Source organism: Rhinolophus ferrumequinum, chromosome 2 (genome assembly GCF_004115265.2).
Source record: "Rhinolophus ferrumequinum isolate MPI-CBG mRhiFer1 chromosome 2, mRhiFer1_v1.p, whole genome shotgun sequence".
Taxonomy (NCBI): domain Eukaryota; kingdom Metazoa; phylum Chordata; class Mammalia; order Chiroptera; family Rhinolophidae; genus Rhinolophus; species Rhinolophus ferrumequinum.
In genome coordinates this window covers 106,381,318-106,401,707 of record NC_046285.1, presented here as the reverse complement: position 1 = coordinate 106,401,707, position 20,390 = coordinate 106,381,318, and the positions used below count along the sequence as shown (strand labels likewise).

The following is a 20,390-nucleotide window of genomic DNA, read 5'->3' as shown; positions in this document are numbered from 1 at the left end:
GAACACCTTCACATTTCTTGGGTACTGGCCCGTCCCGGCCCCTCCCTTCTGTCCCCAGCACAAGTTCAGTCCCCAGCGTTGAAAAGTCACAAGCTCCCGGAGCAGCCCTTGCCTCCCATCTCACCACCTCCGCTTCACCCATCTTCCTCTGTCCTCAGAGTCACTCAGAGGGCAAGTGACTTTAATTCCCCCCAAATGTCCTTCGTGGCTGGTCTGCCCAACCCTGGGTCATGCAGCGCATCCAGTTTTTATGTCTCTCAGCATGAGGCCTCTCGAAGAACAAAATGTGATGAACACACACAGTTACTGGGCCGCTTTAAGGAAAAGCACACAGCAGCACGAATAGGAAATCACGTTCAAACATTCATTTAGAATAAAGAAAGACTTTTTTAAAAACGACAAACTAAAAAGGTGACACACTCACAAACAGCACACCATGAAGAAAGGCGCCAGAATATTGCTATTAATTCACTGCCTAACACAGCTCCCTATACTTCTTTTTCTACATTTTTTCCAGCCTACTTTTGCCCGCCTCTTCTTATGCCAACAATTTTGAAATATTTTCTCCAGGGAGGTGACCACGATTATTACGATTATTCCTTTGGCTTATCACTTAGCTTACTGATTGTGGAGTGGCATAAAACATGTATCTTCACACTCTGACATACCACTGCTCACAAAACCACTCCAGGATGTGCAGTACACGCAGGCATCCTGATCAGTCCTACTGTGCGGGAGTCCCATCAGAAACTGGACGTGTTGCCACCTCAGGTTGCCGATCTGAGATGTTCTGTTTGATCGGGCTTCAGCGAGGAGCGGCCCCCACACGTACTTGGCTGAGGATTGAAATCACCCCACACACTGTGGTGCTGGATCCGGGGCAAATCCAGGCTGAGATTTGACCTTTGACCCCACACCTGTTTGTCAAATGGTGGTAACTTATCCAAACGGATGGCAGGAGTGTTTCCGGAAGCTCTTCCAGAACAGCAATAAGGGGGCAACGTGTGGAAGTTGCTGCAAAGCACGTACATACATTCAACCAACCCAAACGCTAACTCTACCCATAATTCCACGTACACAGTGCTCCCTTGAATGTTCTCTAAAAATGCCCCGACTCCGTATAGTGCCACTCCTCACGAGGACACATGAGTCTGAATGAGTCAGAGAGAAAAGAGACAGAGCACTTAGGGGATTATGGTTAAAATACTTCACGTCCGCAAAATACACAAAAGCCCGTAACTGTGTGCCCACATGTCAGGGTCTTGGAAGGGCCTCAGGCTGGTGAGTGAACTTTGCACATAGTCACTATTGCTACCCTCTGAGGCAGTGTCCACACAAACAAGTGACAGCAGACCAAGGCGGAACATGCCTAAGAGCAACAGGGTCCTTCAGACCAACCTGCCCAGGAGGGTCAGAGGCAGACTGCTCAGTGGGTGGACAGCTGGGAGAGCTCCCTGGAGGAGGCGGGCTAGACTGGGTGTAGGAATACACATCGCTTTGCAAACCTACCTTTTACTTTCAAAACTTTGTTTATGGTGCTTTGTAAAAGCAGACTTAAACCTGTTTTAGTTGAATGTATCTATTTCTCCTTTTATAGTTCAGGGTTTCTGTGTCATGCTTACAAAGAACTTCTACCACTCAGATAATTTTTTGAAATTCTTACATGCTGTCTTCTAGTAGTTTCACAATTTCATTTTCTTTTTACATTTAGGTCTTTGATTGTGTGTGTGTGTGTGTGTGTGTGTGTGTGTGTGTAATGAGTGAAGAATGATTCTGACTTATTCCCCAGATGGCGGCACTATTATCCCAACACCACTGACTTTGACTTAATCATCTAACTCCCCCAGCCCTTCCATCACCCACTTTACCATACGTGAACACCCACACATTTTAGGGCCATTCCTGGTGTTTCTATTTATACCTCTGACCCCTCTGTCTAAAATCCAGAGCGACTGCCACACTGTTTTAATTGCTGTAGCTCTAGAACATGTCATAATCCTGTTCTTCTTTTTAGATTTTGTTAGTTATTCCTGGATGTCTGTTTTCCCACATGCACTTTAGAATCCACTCATCTTTCCCTAAAAAATATTTCTCAAGATTTTAATTCAATGGTGATCACTTTGTGGATTAATTTAGGGAGATGTCATCTTTGTGATGTTGAATCTTTTTACGTGAGAACATGGTGTGCCTGTCCGGCCATCCAGTCTTCTTCCGTGCCCCCCAATGGGATGAGAAAGTTCTCATGACTTCCTGTAACGGCACTCCTAGGCATCTTGTGTTTTGTTGTCATTGCCACGAAACGGCACATTTTATGTCATCACATCTCCTGATGACGTTGGCATGAACAAACGCTGTTGATGTCTGAACTTTACTCATGAACTCAGCCACGTGGCTGAATTCTCTTCTCAGGGCATGAGGATGTCATTTGATTTCCTTGGGGTTCCAGGTTTGTGGTGCTGACATCTGCAAACACTGACAACAGGCTTTCGATGCATGGGCAGGAGGGAGAGTGGGGGTGGGGAAGGTCGTCTCTGTTTCCCACCTGCACCACCATGGCTCCTTGGGCTGATTTGGGGGCCTGAAGAAGTGGGCGGGAACAGTAAGGCCTGGGTCATTCTCTGCCCCTCTTGTGACCCCAGGTGTGAGACCCAGAAGCCTCAGCCCCAAGAAGGTGAATCCAGACATCTGTGGACCACTCCAAAGAAGTGACCACTATTTAAATTCCATTAGTTTGATATGCAAAGTTTTTATTCATCATCATAAAATGCTAAGGTTGGTATGGTCCCAGGGTGTCCAGCAGAGCAAACGGAGGGACTGGGGGGCGGGCAGCACCTCCAACCTCCCCAGAGCCCTACCTCTGAGCACTGGGATGACTTTCTTTTCCTTTAGCAGGGATGGGGTGAGGACACCCCTGGGGAGACCTGGACCAACTCCTCGGAGTTGAAGGCGCCCCTGTACTCACGCCATCTGGCCACACTTCCCTGTGCTGGGGATCCCTCCTGGTTTCTCTGTCCTGGTGCAAAGCCTACCTTCCACCTTCACTCGATCAAAAAGGGGAAAAGGAGAAGCTAACGAAGACCTGCACCAAGGGGTGCGGGTCTCAAATCCTTACAACTGGCCCCCGTGAAAGCAGCCCCAATGTGTGGGAATGTGGTAGGCTCAGGCATGGCCCCCAAAGGCATCCCCATTGCTGTCCCCAGACCTGTGACCGTGCGAAAGGCCATTTTGCTGATGGGATTACGTGCAGGACCTTGAGATGGGGAGACTGTCCTGAACTATCGGGTGAGCCCAATACCATCACAGGAGACTTTACCAAAGGGAGACGGGGGGGGGGGGGTCGGAAGCAGGAGGGGATGGGAAAGTGGAAGCAGAGGGACCAGAGAGAGATTTGAGGATTGGACACCACTGCTCTTGAAGACGGAGGAAGGTGCCGTGAGACAAAGAAAGCGGGAGCCACCAAAAGTGGAAAATGCAAGGAAACAAAGCCTGCCCTGGGAATGCAGCCTGTTGACCTGCACTAGAACTTGTGGCCTCCAGAACCGACATAGAACAAATAGTGTGTGTGTGTGTGTGTGTGTGTGTGTGTGTTAAAATTTATGTTGTCTTTACCACTCTGCTGTGATTTGTTAAAGCAGCAACAGGAAACAAATACCCGGGGTCTGGTAGGCGGTTTCTTTTCCATTTTATTGACTGTCCTACCTTTTTCAGCCAGTGTGGACACAGGCAAAGAGTGATTGGAATAGAACAAGGGAAAAATGGTTGGGAACTTGATGAATAATAACGAACGTAGCCTTTTGGGGTGTGTGTGTGTGTGTGTGTGTGTGTGTTGGGTCTTTAATTCCTGAAAACCAGAGGCACAGTTCCTTGTTTCCCACCAGGCCACACAGCAGATACACACGTTACAAGGTAGGATCCTGCAGCCAAACCCATGGGGTCAGATGGTGGTTACAGAGGTGAAACCATGGAATCTAGACTCTCTGGAATCTAAAAGTGCATTTTGTGTTTCTGCAAATCACATGAGGTGAGACCAAGATAACTTCAGAGTCCCAGTATCTCACAGCCTTGACATGAGGCTTCCCTCTTCGTCGTGCAGTTGTCAAACATACAGGGAGCTCTCAGTTGCCCGGAATCCAGTTCTTCCAGTTAAACGCCGAGTTGGAGCCATGGGTCAGTGTCTTCACGGGAGGGGCCACCAACTCCCACTGTCCTCCCTCCTGATTTTCTTCGCAGAAGCACATTCCCAGAGAGGGGATCTAGAACAGAGTTGAGTCACATCACTATTTATACCAGGTCAATCGATTTGAGACCCTCTCTAAAGCCAACCGACAGGTATTCCCACCCCTTGGAGGCTGCATTGCTGTCTTGACACCTAACACAGCAGTTGTCAGTGGGAACGGGCCCCCGGGCCAGTGGGAAATGCCTGCGTTATTGTTTGCCACTACTGGGGTGCCACTGGCTTCCAGTGGGTGGAGGCCAGGGCCTGCCAACACCCCACAATGTCCAGGCTGGCCCCACAGCAGACTCATCGGTGCTGAGGCTCAGAGCCCCGTGTACTTATATTCTCGAATTTGGCATCACTAAACGATACAGGTGTTGCGTTTTCGGACCCCCCAAAAAACTACAAAGTAAAACTTGAGACGATTCCTTCATCTGTAAAATGAATGTGTTGGAGTAGATCTTTGTTCTTAAGGCTGTTTTTATTTACGTGTTTTGTTTGCCTTTTTATCTCTCTCTATTGAATGTCTACAAATTCCTTGGCCCCTGAAACTTACGAGAATTCCACGCAGGGGGTGAGGGGGACCCCAGTGCATGCTGCGATTGGCTCAGGGACGACCCTCCCCTGCGGTTTGGAGAGGCTGGGCTGTGTGATGGGTGACTGCGGGGCAGGCCCCTGGCTGGAGAGCCCTCGGTTGGGCAGAGCCCCCTGATCAATTTCTGGGGCAAGCCCAGGGTATTTGGGGAATGAGGTGGGGTGGACACCAGCTCCTCAGGGTAAAAGGTCTCAAGAGTTTGGGAATTCAAGGCTGGCATCTTGAGAGGGAAGGCCGAGGGTCCTGGGAGTGGGAGGGAATTTGGTCGCATGCCATCTCAGGCAGCACCTGGCGTGTGCAGTCCTGCCATCGTGTGGATGACAGGGAAGCCCAGGAGACCTGCGGGATGAGGGAAGGGGTGCAGAAATATAAGCGGGCAGCATACAGGAGTTGGCAGCTTAGCCTCTTGTGGGTGGGAGACAGTGACGTTTGCGGGAGCAACGACAACACTTAGGGAGCAGGTGGTACTGGGGACCAGGAGAACCCCCCCGAAAAATCTATATGAACATCTCCCAGCCGAGCCTGAGATGGTGGCTCAGGAACTTGAGGGTCAGGCGTATGTGGGTCCTAATTGGGGACCTCACAGAAACACTTTGGAGGAAACATATTTCTGCTCAGGTCCAGAGGAAACTGGAACAGCACAGAGAAGGCCCAGGAGCCCCCTGATGACAGCGTCTCACACACAGAAACTCTTTGTTTCTCTCCCACCCAGGTAAGGGAGGAATGTGCTTCCTCTGGCAGGGCAGGAAGGGGGCTCAGAAAGCCAAGTGCTTTGTGCAGGCACAGAGCTGATGTTGGCTGGCTGGGCCAGGGGTCTGTTCCTCTGCAGACCCCAGAGCCCTCAGGGGCTTGGTGACACCTTGCTGCCCACACCTGGGACAAGCTAGTGGTGGTCTGCAGTGGTCCTGTGACAATTTTGTGTGAAGGAACCAGGTAAGGGACCCTCTCCTATGACACGTGTCATCTATACCACTGCACTCCCAGCCTCAAAGTCATTGGTCAATTAATTGGTCAGTTTGATAAAAAGATGAGGGCAGAGAGCAAGTCGGCCCGGTTGATTTTCGGGGCTGGGGCAGGAGCAAGGGGTGAGGCTGAGTTTCTGCGTCTGCCTGCCTCGATTCATTTTATCGGCCAGATAAAAGCAACCTCTGCTTGCTGAGTGATACTCCACAGTTTGTCCAAAGTACCCGTTATCTTTCTTTATGCATCTATGACCCGTTTGCTTTTTCCGTAATTGTTTATACAGCCCCGGCCCAGCACCCGGCACTCTGGCAGCTACAAAAAGATTTTGTGTGTTCCATGGCTGGATGGCTCCAAAGGCAAGAGGGTGGGGGTAGCTTTCTCTCCCTCCCAGGTCTCCAGAGCGAGCCCACCCCGGCGTTGTCCTTTGGCTTCTTATCGCTTTCTCCTTCCTGGACCACTTGCTCAACTATTGGAGTTGCAAGGAGTTATCATGCGAACTGACTTCTAAAAGGGTCTCTGTTATACTTTTTAGATGATCTTGGCAGCAAAGTTGCCATAATGATGATAAAGATGACAAAGCTCTCCCACCAGCCGCCTGCCCAAAGCTGCGCGTTGTACAGGGGCAGGTGGGTCCCTGCTGCCCTGGGCTGTCAGGACAGTAGTTTTCATTCTGAGAAGGGAGTGTAATGACCCTCCGTCCTCAGGCTGCCTCAGAGAGAAAAGGGTGGGCACGTACCTTTCTCACCAGCTGGGCGAAGTCGGCAGAGTCTCGGGGTGGCAGCCGGAGGAGGGGGCGAATGCAGGAGTCCAGCGCCGAGCCATGGCCCACGATGAGGATGACGCCCACTGCAGAAAAAAGAACAGCTTACGGTCCGAGCAGGCGCAGAGTGGGCCTTTGATTAGACCGAGGGTCTGCAAAGTTGTTGGGGTAAAACTACCTCACGGTGCCCCGAAGCCTCAACAGGCGCCCGGGCAGGAAGAAGATGTGGTTGGTAATTGCTTGGTAATACTCTGGAAATACTCGCTAATACTAGCAGTCCCTGCCTGTCATCGTGTGCGGTTCTCCAGAGCGCATGGCATCTCAGGCAGGAGGACCGGGAGCGGGGGTGGTGGGGGCTGGGGGCAGCACCTGCCCCTGCGCTTCATTCACGATGGGACCCTGCCCTGCTCTGAGCTGCCAGCAGCCATCTGACTTGCCACCTCTTGTAGGATGTGGTGGTGGCTGCCACCCAGGTCTGATCTGATTAGCTTGAGAATTATCAGCCAGTTGATCACAATGAACCTGCTGATGTCTCTCTTTGGGTAAGGACATCCAGAGTCCACGAGCTGAGTGAGTCTCCCTCAGGTGACAGCTAAAACCAGACAAAGCAGAACGGGGTCGGGGCGGGAGGGGAAAGGTTTAATCCCGGGTGAGTCCCAAGGTGGCTTGGCCGGACTCACTGGCTCCACCTAGAGGAGGAAATCGGAACGGAGCGCTTCCTTTGAGGGCCACACTGACACAGAGCAAGCAGTCCCTCAGGTAAGTCTCTTTAGGTGACTATAAATTCTCCAACGTGACACCCACACTGAAGCCCCCACCTGCTTTTCCTGTGTCATTTCCCAGTAATTTCTATTCATGTGTTTGGCCTCCAAACTCATGGTCGGTTGTCAGGATGTTGTGGGGTGACTGTGGGGACACAGGTCTGGCTCCTGGCCTGTGCTCTCCAGGGAGGTGACTCCCGCACTGCAGGCCTCTCATTGCCTGTGAGCTTCAAAGTCCCGCGGTGTCAGCGGGGGTGGCATTTCAGACCCCACAGGAAGGCGAGGCGTTAACAGGTAATGTCTGCGGAGGGCCCACCTGAGCCTAGGGATGGTAGGTGTAGCGCTCGCCCTCCAGCCCAGCAGACTTGTCCACTTAGACCCACAGCCCTTGCCCCCCTGCCCTGTTCATGCTCTGCCTCCCAAGCCTCGATGTTCACAGCTAGTGCTGCGTTGTGAGACCCTGCCCACAGCCACGGCTCGGACAGAGGAGCTGTGTGTCCTGCAGCAGCGCGCACACACAGTGTTCAGTAGACCAGTGTTCCGGTCCTGCACCCAAGTTCCGGAAGATCCTGGGACTGCAGCGGGCAGGGGTCCTTGGAAAAGCTGGGGGTCGGGGCTTGAAGCGAGACAGCCAGAAGGTGTGGGCTGGGTGAGGACCTGAAAGAGCGTGAAAGGCTCTCATTTCATTTTCTGTCCTCTGACGTCCTGTGGTCATAACTGTGAGTAACTGAGTTTGATAATCAATCAAATGCCAGTAAAGGATGGTTTCCAAAAGTATGTCCCCTGGGTGCTGATCAGTCAAAAGAGGCCACGTAATCCTGCCTCAGGGCCAGGTGTGCTGGCCACGGCAAGGTGTCGGTCTCTTGCCACAGGATGTCTCAGAGCGTGTCCCCCTGGTGCCCTGGGGACGCTCCAGGAGGGGGCCAGATGCTCGGCACCTCCCCGCATTCCTCGTCAGCAGAATTCTTCATCTCTGAGCATGTCTGGGACGAGGGACCAAAAGAACACAGGTGGGGGAAGCGGGCCTGGTGGTCTCCTACCAACTCCGAGACTCTTGCTCATATTATCTAACATTCCTACTATTCCAGACGCTTGTGCCCCTTTCACCAACACATTCAAACTCCTTGAGGGTAGAGCGTGTGTTTTCCTCACTCAGATTCCCCCGGAGGTTTTGTTTGGTGTCCGACACATTGCTGATGTTCAATACACCCTTGCCGACTTAAGTTTTATGGGATTGGCTTCTAACTTTTTACTCTGGACATTTCAAAGATGCACGCAAGAAGGGTCTGATGAGTCCACACACCCATCCCCGAGCTCCGACCGTTGTCCACGTTGCCCAGCTTGTATCTGTTCTCTACCCCTCCCCCTCCCCCCTGCATTTTATTTTAGAACATATTGCAACATCACACCATCCCACAGAATATACCTCGGTTTGCGTCTCCAAATGAGAAGGACTTTTCATTCTTACAAAACCATCCTGCCATGATCACATGTAACAAAATTAACAAAGTTCCTTAAATACGTCCATATTCCAATTTCTCTACACAGATGTTTTGTTCCCACTGTCCTTCAAGCATGACCTGGCATTTGGTTGTTCCGCTCCTAGTCTCTCTGTTTCCTAGGATCTGGCATGGGTGGTTTGTGTTGACCCTGCTGTCCTGGGTCCCTTCGGCTCAGAATTGGGGTCCCAGAGCCTGGATGGCAGGGAGTATGTGTCTCTGTGTCCCATTACTGCAGAGGCAGTTGTTGCTGGGGAGTGGGGTCGGGGAGGTTGGGCTTCATCACTAGGTTCACAAATGGTTCCCTTTCCATCCCACAGGTAAGAGCCTAACCTCCAGGGGCCGCTCGCCCGAGCACGATGGAGGCACTTACTGTCTTGTGGGCAGCAGCTGACGATGTATTCTATGCTCACTGCACACCTGTCCACGTACTCGCCGTAGCTCTCAGCTGGCATGAGGGAGGCGAGGGGGAACGCAGGCCTGCGGGAAAAGAGGGAGAACGGCTGCCACCCTGGCCTGCAGGGGCTGGGGGGTGGGGTAAGGACTGCGCTGCGGGCAGCTGGAGAAGGACACGCTTTCTGAGCTGGCTGTGCCTCAGGCAGGGCTCACGGTGGGCAGCGAGGCTCCAGCTTTGTGCTCAGAATGGGCAGAGGGCTGGTGTCCACGCTGCAGCACGCATTCTCACGGAACGACGGGTTTTGTGACGGTGAAGACTCAGCCCGGGGAGAGAATGACAGATTCTCCCTTTGACCAAACTCTAGTCAGGCTCCTGGGAGACCTCTACTCACGAGGCCCCACAGGGTCTGTCCTGCTGGAGCCACTTTGAGCAAGAATCCTGCTAAGTCGGTTTGGCCAGAACCCCTGACCCTGGGTATCTGATCCTTCCTGATATCTGAGCAAAGTCCGCACCCTTCCCAACCCCCTCCCCGCCCCCCCAGGTGATGCGATGTCTGATCACCCTGGACTGCCTGTAGCAAGAATCCTGTTAGGTCAGTTTGGCAAGAATTCTACTCTCTCAGAAAATTTCCATCCACCAACCCCACACCTGCTCACTGGCTTCAAATCCCCACTTCTGCCCTTATGATAGTATTTGGAGTCAAGTTCAATCTCTCCCGCCTACTGCAAACCCCCACTGCAGCGGCCCCTCCTCGTGGTTTTAACAAGAACTAGAAAACCCCGGCAGCAGATTACGTGAGGATGGCGTACCTGTAATCAGTGCTGACGTTGAAATTTGCCTCCTTCAGCTCGTCCAGGGTCATGAGTGTTGGGGTGGTTTTGCTGGCCTCCCATTTCGTCCATTCATAGATTCCAGGTTCCACTTTGATCTTCATTTTTTTTTCCAGTTTGAGCTCTGTAGTCAACAGAATACAAGTGTTTCTCTTCAGTGCCCACTTTGGCTTTACGTACGTAAATCTTTTCCTAGGTCTAAATAACACCTTTCATAAACTGGGATTATTTTTTCTTGGCAAATATTGTTTGTGATCACCCACAGCGAGTGCTATTCCTGAGACAAAAACCACCAGATAGTTGGAAGGTATCAGAGGAGCAGTGACCTTCTGTCCATCAGGAAGGGACAGAGTCCCAGGAGCTGGGAGGTGTCCCCAGCATCAGGCTCAGCCTGGTTCATCCTGGCCGCCTAGTGTGTCTCTACAGCTGGACCAACCCCAGGCCTCATCCCTGGGTCAAGAATGAGACTCACCAGTAAACACTGGGCCAACCCAATGATCCACTGAAAAGATGCAGCCGGTCTCAGAGCATGTTAGTCACATGGAAGCACCATCCTGATAGACACAGCAGACTGCGCAAAAGCGGAAGGGTGAAAGGAAGCCATCTTCTGGAACATTCTGACTCCTCCCAGCTGACGCTTCCCATCCATGCACTTTAAACCTTGACCATAAGGCCTATTAAAGTAAGGCCATTTCTTTTTGAGTTTTTTTGGGAAAAGACCTTAATGCTTTTATTTGAAATGGAGAAAACGACATTGAACATAAATGCTGGCAACAGAATCAGTTCCTAGGTCAATGGAATGGTTCCTTTGCAAGTGTGTTTGGAAAGGAGAGTGCAAGCGGGCTAACTGGACTCCCGAGGGCTCCCCCAGCCTGGGAAAGACTGGCGTCCACTGTGACGAGATCACACGAAGGCACAATTGTGAGAGTTTCCCAAAGGACGTTGGCCACTCTTTCTCTTGAGGACATTTTGTAGGCCACTGTTCCATGGGTCACACTTCGGGAAACAGTCTGCCTGGATGTTCAATGGCATGGTATTGAAATAAAGCTTAGCGTGTTAGCATCTCAGCTGTCATTCTGAGAAACAGGCTGTCATGTTTGAGTGAGGACCTATAAGAAGGCTCAGTACCCTGGCTTTTCTGGAATAAACACAGGATTTGTAAACGTATGCCCTTGAACAGGCAGCACCACCACCACCACCACCACCATCATCAGCTACATGTAGAGTAAAAGTCAATGTGAGATCATGTAAAAGAGGTTGACATTATCACTGTCAGAAAACGTTTTTAGAACCTTTAATTTTCTATGCAAGAAATCTAAACAATGGAAATCAGAAAAATAGTCACAAAATTGGAACAAACGTGTTAATAATGAAGAACCATGAAAGATGACAAAAGTGGGACGAAAGTTACATAAAATGTTTTTGACGCTCAGCCATTCTCTTGCTAGGAAGGCTGGCCAAAGGACTATTCTTTACCTTCTTATTTATATGTTGTCACCATGGTGAGAGAAAGGGAAAGGACGATTAAGATCATTACTGGAAAGAAACCTTGTGACTTAAGGACATGAGCAGCGACATCCGAGGGCTGGCCTGGCCGGACACAGGATATCTCTATGCGTCACCCCAGCTCATTAGGGGGCAGCCAGCCAAAGACGGAAATGAGTGGTTTTAAAGGTTAGTGGGAGTGTAGCAGTCTCTTGGGTGGGTTAGAACAAAAAAGCTCATTAAATGTCAGGAATAAAAGGCACGGGTGAGGGAGATGGGAAATTCAGGAACTAATCTCTCACCTTTCATCATGTTATTTGTATGTGTTTCTGTCTTTGTTCACTTCTGATTACTATAGTGGTTGGATTAATTAGTAATCTGTTGATCCTAAGCAATCCAGGGATAAAATGACTTCATGTATGTTTTGCTTAATTCCATCCTATTTATTAAGAGGTATTCTCAGAACGAATACAGCCCAGCAGGGCTTACCCAGCTCGGAGGGGAGCCCCGCCTTCGTGTTGCCATTGTGTGGTCCCCACTTCCTCAGCACTGGAGGAACCGTTTTGCATTTCTTGTGCTTCCTGAACACCTGAGGGGGGTGGGACACTCTGATCGGACACAGAAATAGGGAGTCTGACAACGTGGGACCATGTTTCCTGGGTGGCGGGGTCACTGGTCTGAGAAAGTCTCCTTCTCTCGGTCTCTGTACCCCCAACACTAGAGTGTATGGCTCTGAAACCGAGTGAAACGCCAAGGGGAGTGATTGCATTAGTGCGTGTGTGAGTGTGTGTGTGTGCGAGTGTGTGTGTGTGCGAGTGTGTGTGTGCGCGAGTGTGTGCGAGTGTGTGTGTGTGCGAGTGAGTGTGTGTGTGCGAGTGTGTGTGTGCGCGAGTGTGTGTGTGTGAGTGTGTGTGTGTGTGTGTGTGTGAGTGTGTGTGTGTGTGCGAGTGTGTGTGGAGGGGACGAGTTGTGTTAGGACCTTTGATTTGGCCTTAGTCCTAAAACATCTTCCAACGTGCCACACTGGCCTGGGGGATTATTGGGCCCTTATGTGGTGTTTCTAGAAAGCTGACATCGCTCTCCAACCTGCTCCTGGCCCAGTCAGTTGATAGCCCTGAGAAACAGAGGGTCACAACGACTTCCATGTGAACCCCCAATCCCAGGTGACACAAATCGGCGTGCCTAAGTCTAAGCGACCTGAAAGAGGGGCTCAGGGTCTGCTGTCACGTGCAGATGAGAAATGACAAATGAGGGAGGGCTGCAAGGCTGCCTCCGAGTTCTAGACGTGTAGAAGGTGGACTGTGAACACTCTGTGCTGATAAAATGGACTTTTATCCCTCACAAAATTGGAGACGGGATCACGAAACAGCAAGTTTGTGAGAACAGGGGAGAGGAATGGGTGGGCTAAGGGGGTGAGCAGACCCAAGGAAGGGCCAGGTGACTACTGGCTGGACTCCCGCCTGTGACCCAGGCTTGGGAGGGGACTTGGCCAGAGCTTCCCCCGTGCGGGTACAGGAGATGGAGAAGACATGGGGGCCGGTGGTGGTACACGTGCTGGTTGGATCCCTTGTTGTTCCCACAGCTCCTCCGGTGAAGATTTGAGCCCCAGCTCACCATCCGCTCTGACTCGGCGGCAGGTACAATGCTTGGCGACCCCATCATCTGCCAGATGCCTCCCCCAGCCTCTTTGCTCCCTGTCCCCCTCCTCCAGTGACGTGCCTTCCTCCCTGACCTCAATCTTCTCATTACCAGCTACTACGACCCCTTTCTAAGCTCAGTGTCAAAGGGCTCTGTCTCCAACCAGCACTCCTTTCTTTGAAGCTTCCTCTCTCGTCCCCTAACTCTAGCCCCAGGATTTTACTCCAGAGAACTCACCTCTTTTGTCTACATTCACCTCCCCTGGGTCCTAACTCCCACCTCACCCAGCTTAAGATCCAGGGCCAAGGTTCATCGTTCTCTTGCTGCACCCTCAGCTTCTCACGTCCTCTCTTGCTTCGCTGCTCTCACTTCTCAAACCCATCCAGAGTGAGATCCAGCCATCCATCTGCTCCCCGTCAGCACCCGGAGGAAAGCCCCACGCTCAGCTGATGGCTCTCAGTGTAAAGCTGTGCTCCCCGACCTCAAGTGGGCGCTTTGTGGTGCCCAGTGGCCAGCCTATGGTTTCTCGGTCGTGTGCTGGCGCCTGTCCCTGATAAGCATGTCATACCTTTAGCGCACCTCAAACCTCCAGCAGCCCTCCTCTTTCTCACCTCAGCTAGTGACCCGACCCCCTATGCTCCGTCTGTGTCCATGTGCTCTCCCTGAGACCTGCCACTGTGGAGGGCCAGCCTGAGCTCCTGCACGTGAGCTCCCCCACTTGCTCTTCCCCACACAAGCAGGGGCAGGAAGAGGTCCAGAGGGAGGAGAGCAGCGAAGCCTCCAGAACGGGCTGCCGTTCTCTGGCAGGAGCGGTTTTCTTCCTGCAGGTGGAAACTGCAGAAGCTGTGCTGGCGGCTGCCTAACACACATCAGCCCTTGGTGACGCTGGACAGCTCCCAGCAGTGCTTCCCTTACTCGGGGAGCCTCCTGTTTTGGATTTAGAAGGACCACAGCAGTTCCCAGCTCTCTGGGTTTCTGAATGCCCCTCCCCAGAAGTTTCTCTAAAAATACATGGCAGAAGCTGCCAAAGACATGGTGCGGTGACAGGCCCCTGGCACTCAGTTACAATCCTGGCATTCAGAAATGTGAAGGGGCTCAGTGCCGGCTCACAGTTCTCAGATGGCTGGTCCGTAACTGTCTCGTGACTTATGTAGCCATTCACTGCCACTCATCAAATTCTCACCTCCACTCACTTCCCTCTCCCCTTGGAGAATAACCAGGTCCAGGCCACCTGAGCCCCTCATGAGTTCTCACTGACCTTCCAGGATGTGTTTGGCTGTCTGCACACAGCGGAGGGCTGGGGAGGTGAAGACGGAGGTGATCTGGATGCCGCTGCTCAGTAGTGCTTCTCCTGGAAAAAAGCAGGTGGGAAAACACCTCTGAATGAATGTAGCCTCCTGTGGTGGCAACCCCGACAGGTGGCTTCCCACCTGAGGTAGGCAGGACCTTAAGTGCCCCCAAAATTTCCACCCCATGCTCTACACACTCTGTACAATCCCCTGGAACCAGCGAATCTGTGAGATGGCGGTCCTGTGATTATGTCATGTTCAATGGCAGAAGAGAGGGTCCCACAGGTGAGCCCATTAAAAGCAGAGATTTTTTTCTGGCTGTCACAGAAGTCAGAAAGACTCAAAGGCAGAGGGATTCAACATGCAAGAAACTCTCCTGTTGGCGTCCAAGATCCCGGGGGCGTGTGGCACAGGATATGGAGGTCTCTCGGAACCGACCATGGCCCTGCACTGACAGTGGCAAGGGAACGAGGACTTCAGTCCAAGGCACTGACTTCTCCCACCGCCTGATGCATTTGGAACTGCTTCTGAGGGCCTCCAGGTGGGAACTCAGCCAGCGACACCGTGATTTCAGGCTTCGAGGCTCCGGGCAGGAAACCCGCCTCACTGAGCCTGCAGGACTGTTAGCCGACACCTGGGCGTTCTTTTAAGTTTGTTCTGCAGCGATGGAAAACCACCTGAGGCTCAAGGAAGCACGAGCCTGTGTATCACACACCCTTTTGCAACATGAGAGGACCTGATCTTTGGGAAAGGGGATCTCTTCAGAATAAAAACTACATGGTACCAAAGTCAGGAGGTTTTGGTGGACGCTGTCACTGGCTGAACTGTGTGCCCCCAAATCATACGCTGGAGTCCTAACCCCCAGTGCCTCGGAGTATGACCTTATTTGGGGACAGGGTCTTTACAGAGGAGATGCAGTTAAGATGAGGTCATTAGCATCTAACAATCTGACCGGTGTCCTTATGAAAAGGGGAAATCTGGACACAGAGACGTGCATAGAGGGAGACGAGTGAGGACACAGGGAGAAGACGCCGGCACCGCCCCGGAAAGAGGCCGGGAGCAGGTTCTCCCTTTGACCTCAGAAGAAACAACCCTGCCCTCACCCTCATCTCCCCAGAGCTGTAAATTTCTGGGGAGACAAGACATTTCTGGCGATTGAGCCACTCTATCTGTGCATTTGTTATGGCAGCCCCAGGAAACAAATAGAGAAGCTGACATTGCCAATGTATACCGGGGGGTGCCAAAAAATGTATACACATGACTTCTATTCATCTTTTGTTATCAGTATATATTGAGTAGTACAATTTTAATACACTTTTTTCCTTTTTAAAAATGTGTATACGTCTTTTTGGCACCCTCTGTATACCCGTTCAAAGATACTCCCAGATACACACACAGGATTGTGCAAACACGCAGGCGAGGATCTAGGCATGAAAACACAGAGCTGCGAAGGTGTTTTACAGAAGGGACACACACACGCATGCATGCATGCACAGACCAGTGTGCTGCGGAAGATGGAGCCGAGGCAGGGCCGTGGGAGCTGCTCACAATGACCTATGGGGGTCCCAACTGTGTCACCTTTCCCAGCTCCACGTCCAGTGACCTCACATCAGTGACCTTGAAACCAGCCATGGTGCGAGCACAGCATTTCCACCAGTGAAATCAGCACATACCGCAGATCAGGGCTGCCCCGCCCGCCTGCCAGAGAGCTGGTGACCAAGCGTCACAGCACGGGTGAGGAAACAGGAGCAAGGCCTCCAGCGAGTTCCTTCAGTACCAGCTGTGTGACTTGGGAAGACCAAGCACCTTCCTGATTCTCGATTCGAGTTCCTTAATTCATAAAACGAAGACCATATGAACTCAACAGCCAAGTCTGTTCCAAAGTCAGTCATGTGGAACCAGTGCCCAGACAGAAAACAAAGGCCCAGAGTGACAGATTTTGAAATCAAATCAAAGAGGGGATGTTGTTTTTCTTTCTTAAATGACATCGTTCCTGCAGAGCAATCATTATTTCTTCTCTTCCCTCCCCATTCTTTCCATACCTTTCATTCCTCCCGACTTCCCTAACCATCCATTCCTGGGTCAAATCTCTGCGATTCCTCTTACTAGCTGGGTGACCTTGGGCAACTTACTTCACCTCTGTGTGCCCCAGCTTCCTCACCCGCAGAGAGGGGGTCATGCTAATTCTGACCTCCAAGGGTACGTGGCAAGGGACCAATGTGCATTAGTGATAATCGTTGCTGCGATTATCGATCATCGCTGCTATTCCTACTAGAATGACCTGCAAACGTACCTGCCGTTCTGGACTGGAAAATTCCACAGGACGATAACGGTGGATCATTTTCAAAGTCTTTGATGCCGTTGCCCCGTCGGGGCAGACTGCAAGGGAAGTTCAGGTCTGGCCGGTAGTATTTCCCTGCAGCATAAACATGCACCAGACATTCAGCTCTCTGCTTAATGCATATTTGTCCCGTAACCTCCCCAAGGACAAGACCCACATTATAAGCATGGTTCTCATTTAAATTTTCATCCACTGTGTTTTTTTCCTCAAACGTGCTCCGTGACGTGGATTCAATTTGAGGAGAAAATGCTGCTCTACTGCACATACATTTCCTCAAATACAGAAAATGAAGGTTTCAGCCCCAGGAATCCTGAGACTCTGTCCTCCTCTAACCCTTCCTGAAGATTCACTCGCACAATTTTCCTGATTAAGAACCGAGTGTCTCCATGACTGACTGAGCTTCCCTTGATAAGGATCTCAAGTTGACATTAATTAATTAGGTGAAATTGGACCCTCCCCAAAGCTTAAGTGTGTCACATTGCCTGCAGTGACAGAGTGTGTATGGCAGAGACGCCCCTGCATTGTGCTGGAGTCAATTGCTTGAGAAGGGACTGGAAATCTGGTGGATTCACTGGAACTGTCCCCACCCACCCTTCCAGAGGCTGCAAAGCACCACCGTTCACTTTGAGTTGGACCCTGAGCTCTCATCTGACAGTCTGGTGCCCATCCAGGCACCACCAGTTATTGGTCATGTGACTTGAGGCAAATGACTTTATCTCCTTTATTAGTAAAAGGGGAGATGACAGAGTTGTTGAAATGAATCAGTGAGATAAGGGCCAGAGCGTGGCTCACGTAAGTCGTCAGGAAGTGGTCGGTCTGAGCTCATTATCAACGTAGCGATTGCCCTGCAGAGAGCAGCACACCACGTGAAGCTCTCACATCCTCCCAAGGGATCCCCAGACCTCCTGGTGCAACAGGTCCCAGCAGCCCCGCTGACTTTCCTGAGACCTGTAGACATCACATGTCAGGCCGTGAACATGCCATCCCAGCCTCCCAGCCTTTCACAAACGCAGAGGGAGGCAGTCAGCTATTTTGCGCGCCACGTTTTTTAGTTTCCATGCATGATTTCTCTGAAAGCTCCCTCCCTGGAAATTCCATCGGCAGAGACTTTGTCTGAACCATCAGCTTTAAAGGCCTTTATTCAATGCTACCATATTAGCTGTGTTCACTGGAAAAGGGGGTATTTGTGTTTTTTTCAAAGAGAAGTGCCATCGGTTGTGTCTCATTCTCAAAGGCATTTGTGATCCAAAGGGTGTCAACCTGCTCCACGGAGGAGTCTTGCCTTCAGGGACACTTCATCTGTGGTCACAGCGACGGGTAGAGAGCAGAACTCAGAAGAAGACAGGGTATGGGGCAGGGTTATGTTCTGACGGGAGTGGAGTGTGTAGAACAGGGGTGCTCTGGGTCAGCACTGCTGGGAAGTAAGGGGCGATATGAGGGTGAGGGTGCTTGAGGCAGAGTGAGCAGAAATCAGGAGGAAAACCGGGATCAGAGGAGAGGCAGCAGCACCCCAAACACCCCCTTGTACCGATTAAACAGTGCAACCTACGACGTGCAGACAAACTAGACTATCAGTATTCACTCGATCAAGGGATCCACCAAAGCTTCCTTTAAGCTGGGAATCTCCAGTGCCTTCAAATATTCTCCCTGATCGGTGACTTGAGCTTTTGGCTGGATAGTCAAATACGCTTCCTCATATCCGCCTGCTGTCCTGTTGTTTCCTCTCCGAGACTTTGTGTCTCTGCCTGACCTTGTTTTGTAGACACCATAACACTACCTCTGAGGGTTCTTGGAAGTACTGTGTTTCCCCGAAAATAAGACCCAGACTAACCAACAGTTCTAATGGGTCTTTCAGAGCAAAAATTAATATAAGACTCGGTATTATATTATATTATACCCGGTCTTATATTATATTAAAATAAGACCAGGTCTTATATTAATGTTTGCTCCAAAAGACACATTAGAGCTGATGGTCCGGCTAGGTCTATTTTCGGGGAAACACAGTATGTCAGGTCATGATGTGATCTGCTCAGAATTTTTCTGGTGTGTGCTGGTCATCTGCCAACGGTCTTCCCTAGTCATTTCCCCCTTGTTTGACTTGCTGCGCCACTGGAGGGGCCCCAAAGCACCTGACTAGCCCAGCTACCTTGCGTGGATTTGATCACTACGCTTGTGCATTCCTTGGCTTAGAAATTGTGGCTTCCATTAGGGCTGAGCACTGGCACAGAGGTGGCCCGGCAGTACAGAGACTGGCTTGCGGGGAGGTTGTATTTCCAAGCACTGTCCTTAGTTCTTGGCATCCCGAGGGGTAAGGTGGGGTCAGCAAGAGATACGTTCAAAAATACACCTGATACGCCAGGAAAATGACCACCGCGGTGAAGGTTCGCTTGGAGAGACGGAGTGACGAGACGGCGAGGTAGGGTAAGCGCCAGCAGCTGAGGGCTCAGAGACCGCAGGTCGTCACGTTGACTTGCTTGAAAGTCACTGCTGCGCTCGCTAACCACAAATCCTGTGTGGGCTGCTGAGTAAGCAGGACTGTCCATGTGTCACACAAGCAGACCTGCTTACCACTGAAACCAACACCTTCGTCTCCCTCAAAGCTCCTGAGGTCAGATACTCACAGATAGCACGTGTGCTCAAACGCGTACACGTACTGCCTGTGCAGGCACGTGCAGCATGTACCCATTCTCCATACACAGTCTACACGGAGTCACTCTAAAGAGTGGCACCATGGGGAGTCTGGCTCAGAAGCCTGAGAAGTGATCTCATGGGTCAGACTTATCTTGCTTTAGTGTTTAGACTCGGCCAGGACGTTACCTACCATCAGGAGTGGAGCACTGCTGCAGCCACGACTTCCCGAAGATTTGATCCACCCTCTCCCCGTGGCGTACCACCAACACGCTTTTCCTCAGGATTGCGCCCTGAGATGGAGGAAAGAAAGTGAAGCTGGGGTAAGCAACAGACATGCCAAAAATACTCCATCAGTGGAGTAGCCCAGCCAAACATCGCTCAAGTGTGCAATGGAACATCCATATTAGACATCTTCTAGATGTCTAATCTCTCCTAGTCATCCAACAGCTGGCCGAGGAATGGAATCCCTTCCTTCCTGTTCAGTAGCCATAGCCCAGTTCACCGACATCATGACAGAGAATGAGGATGAGGAATTGCAGGTGGCAGTCTCTTACTTCCTTGCCACTCTTTATTTCCTGGGCATTATAACATTATACAGGAAATGAAAAGAAACAGGAGTCCCTGAACCATGCATGGCACATCAACTTTTCCACTCTCCTGTCTCTCGTCCAAGTCCTTACCCTGTCTTAGTCCATTCCGGCTGCTCTAACGGAATACCACAGATTGGGTGGCTTATAAACAACAGACATTTATCTCTCCTTGTTCTAGAGGCTGGAAGACTCAGGGTGCCAGAGGTGAGGGTGCCAGCATGGTCAGGTGAGGGTCCTCTCCTGTGCTGCCAACTTCTCGCCGTGCCCTCACATGGTGGAATGGGTGAGGGAGCTCTCTGGGGTCTCCCTCATACGGGCCCTAAGCCCTTCCTAAGGGCTCCACGTCAGGACTGAAGCACCTTCCAAAGGCCTCACCTCCTAACCATCCCCTTGGG

The 20,390-nt window shown here is 51.3% G+C and overlaps 1 protein-coding gene across 2 annotated transcripts in view; it reads right to left on the bottom strand.

Moving 5' to 3' along the window:
• Positions 1 to 3,335: 3,335 nt before the first annotated feature.
• The window catches only part of UBASH3A (ubiquitin associated and SH3 domain containing A), a 40,739-nt gene continuing 23,684 nt past the window's right edge, over positions 3,336 to 20,390 (bottom strand). Inside the window, exons 8-14 of one of the 2 annotated variants that reach the window (XM_033122580.1) lie at positions 19,596 to 19,695; positions 16,727 to 16,849; positions 14,403 to 14,495; positions 10,001 to 10,145; positions 9,168 to 9,274; positions 6,511 to 6,620; positions 3,336 to 4,253 (exon numbers count right to left, since the gene is read on the bottom strand). In XM_033122580.1, the coding sequence (XP_032978471.1) occupies positions 4,116 to 4,253; positions 6,511 to 6,620; positions 9,168 to 9,274; positions 10,001 to 10,145; positions 14,403 to 14,495; positions 16,727 to 16,849; positions 19,596 to 19,695 (816 nt within the window). In that variant the 3' untranslated portion in view covers positions 3,336 to 4,115. The remainder of the gene's footprint in view (positions 4,254 to 6,510; positions 6,621 to 9,167; positions 9,275 to 10,000; positions 10,146 to 14,402; positions 14,496 to 16,726; positions 16,850 to 19,595; positions 19,696 to 20,390) is intronic. The other variant, XM_033122587.1, reaches the window with a different exon arrangement.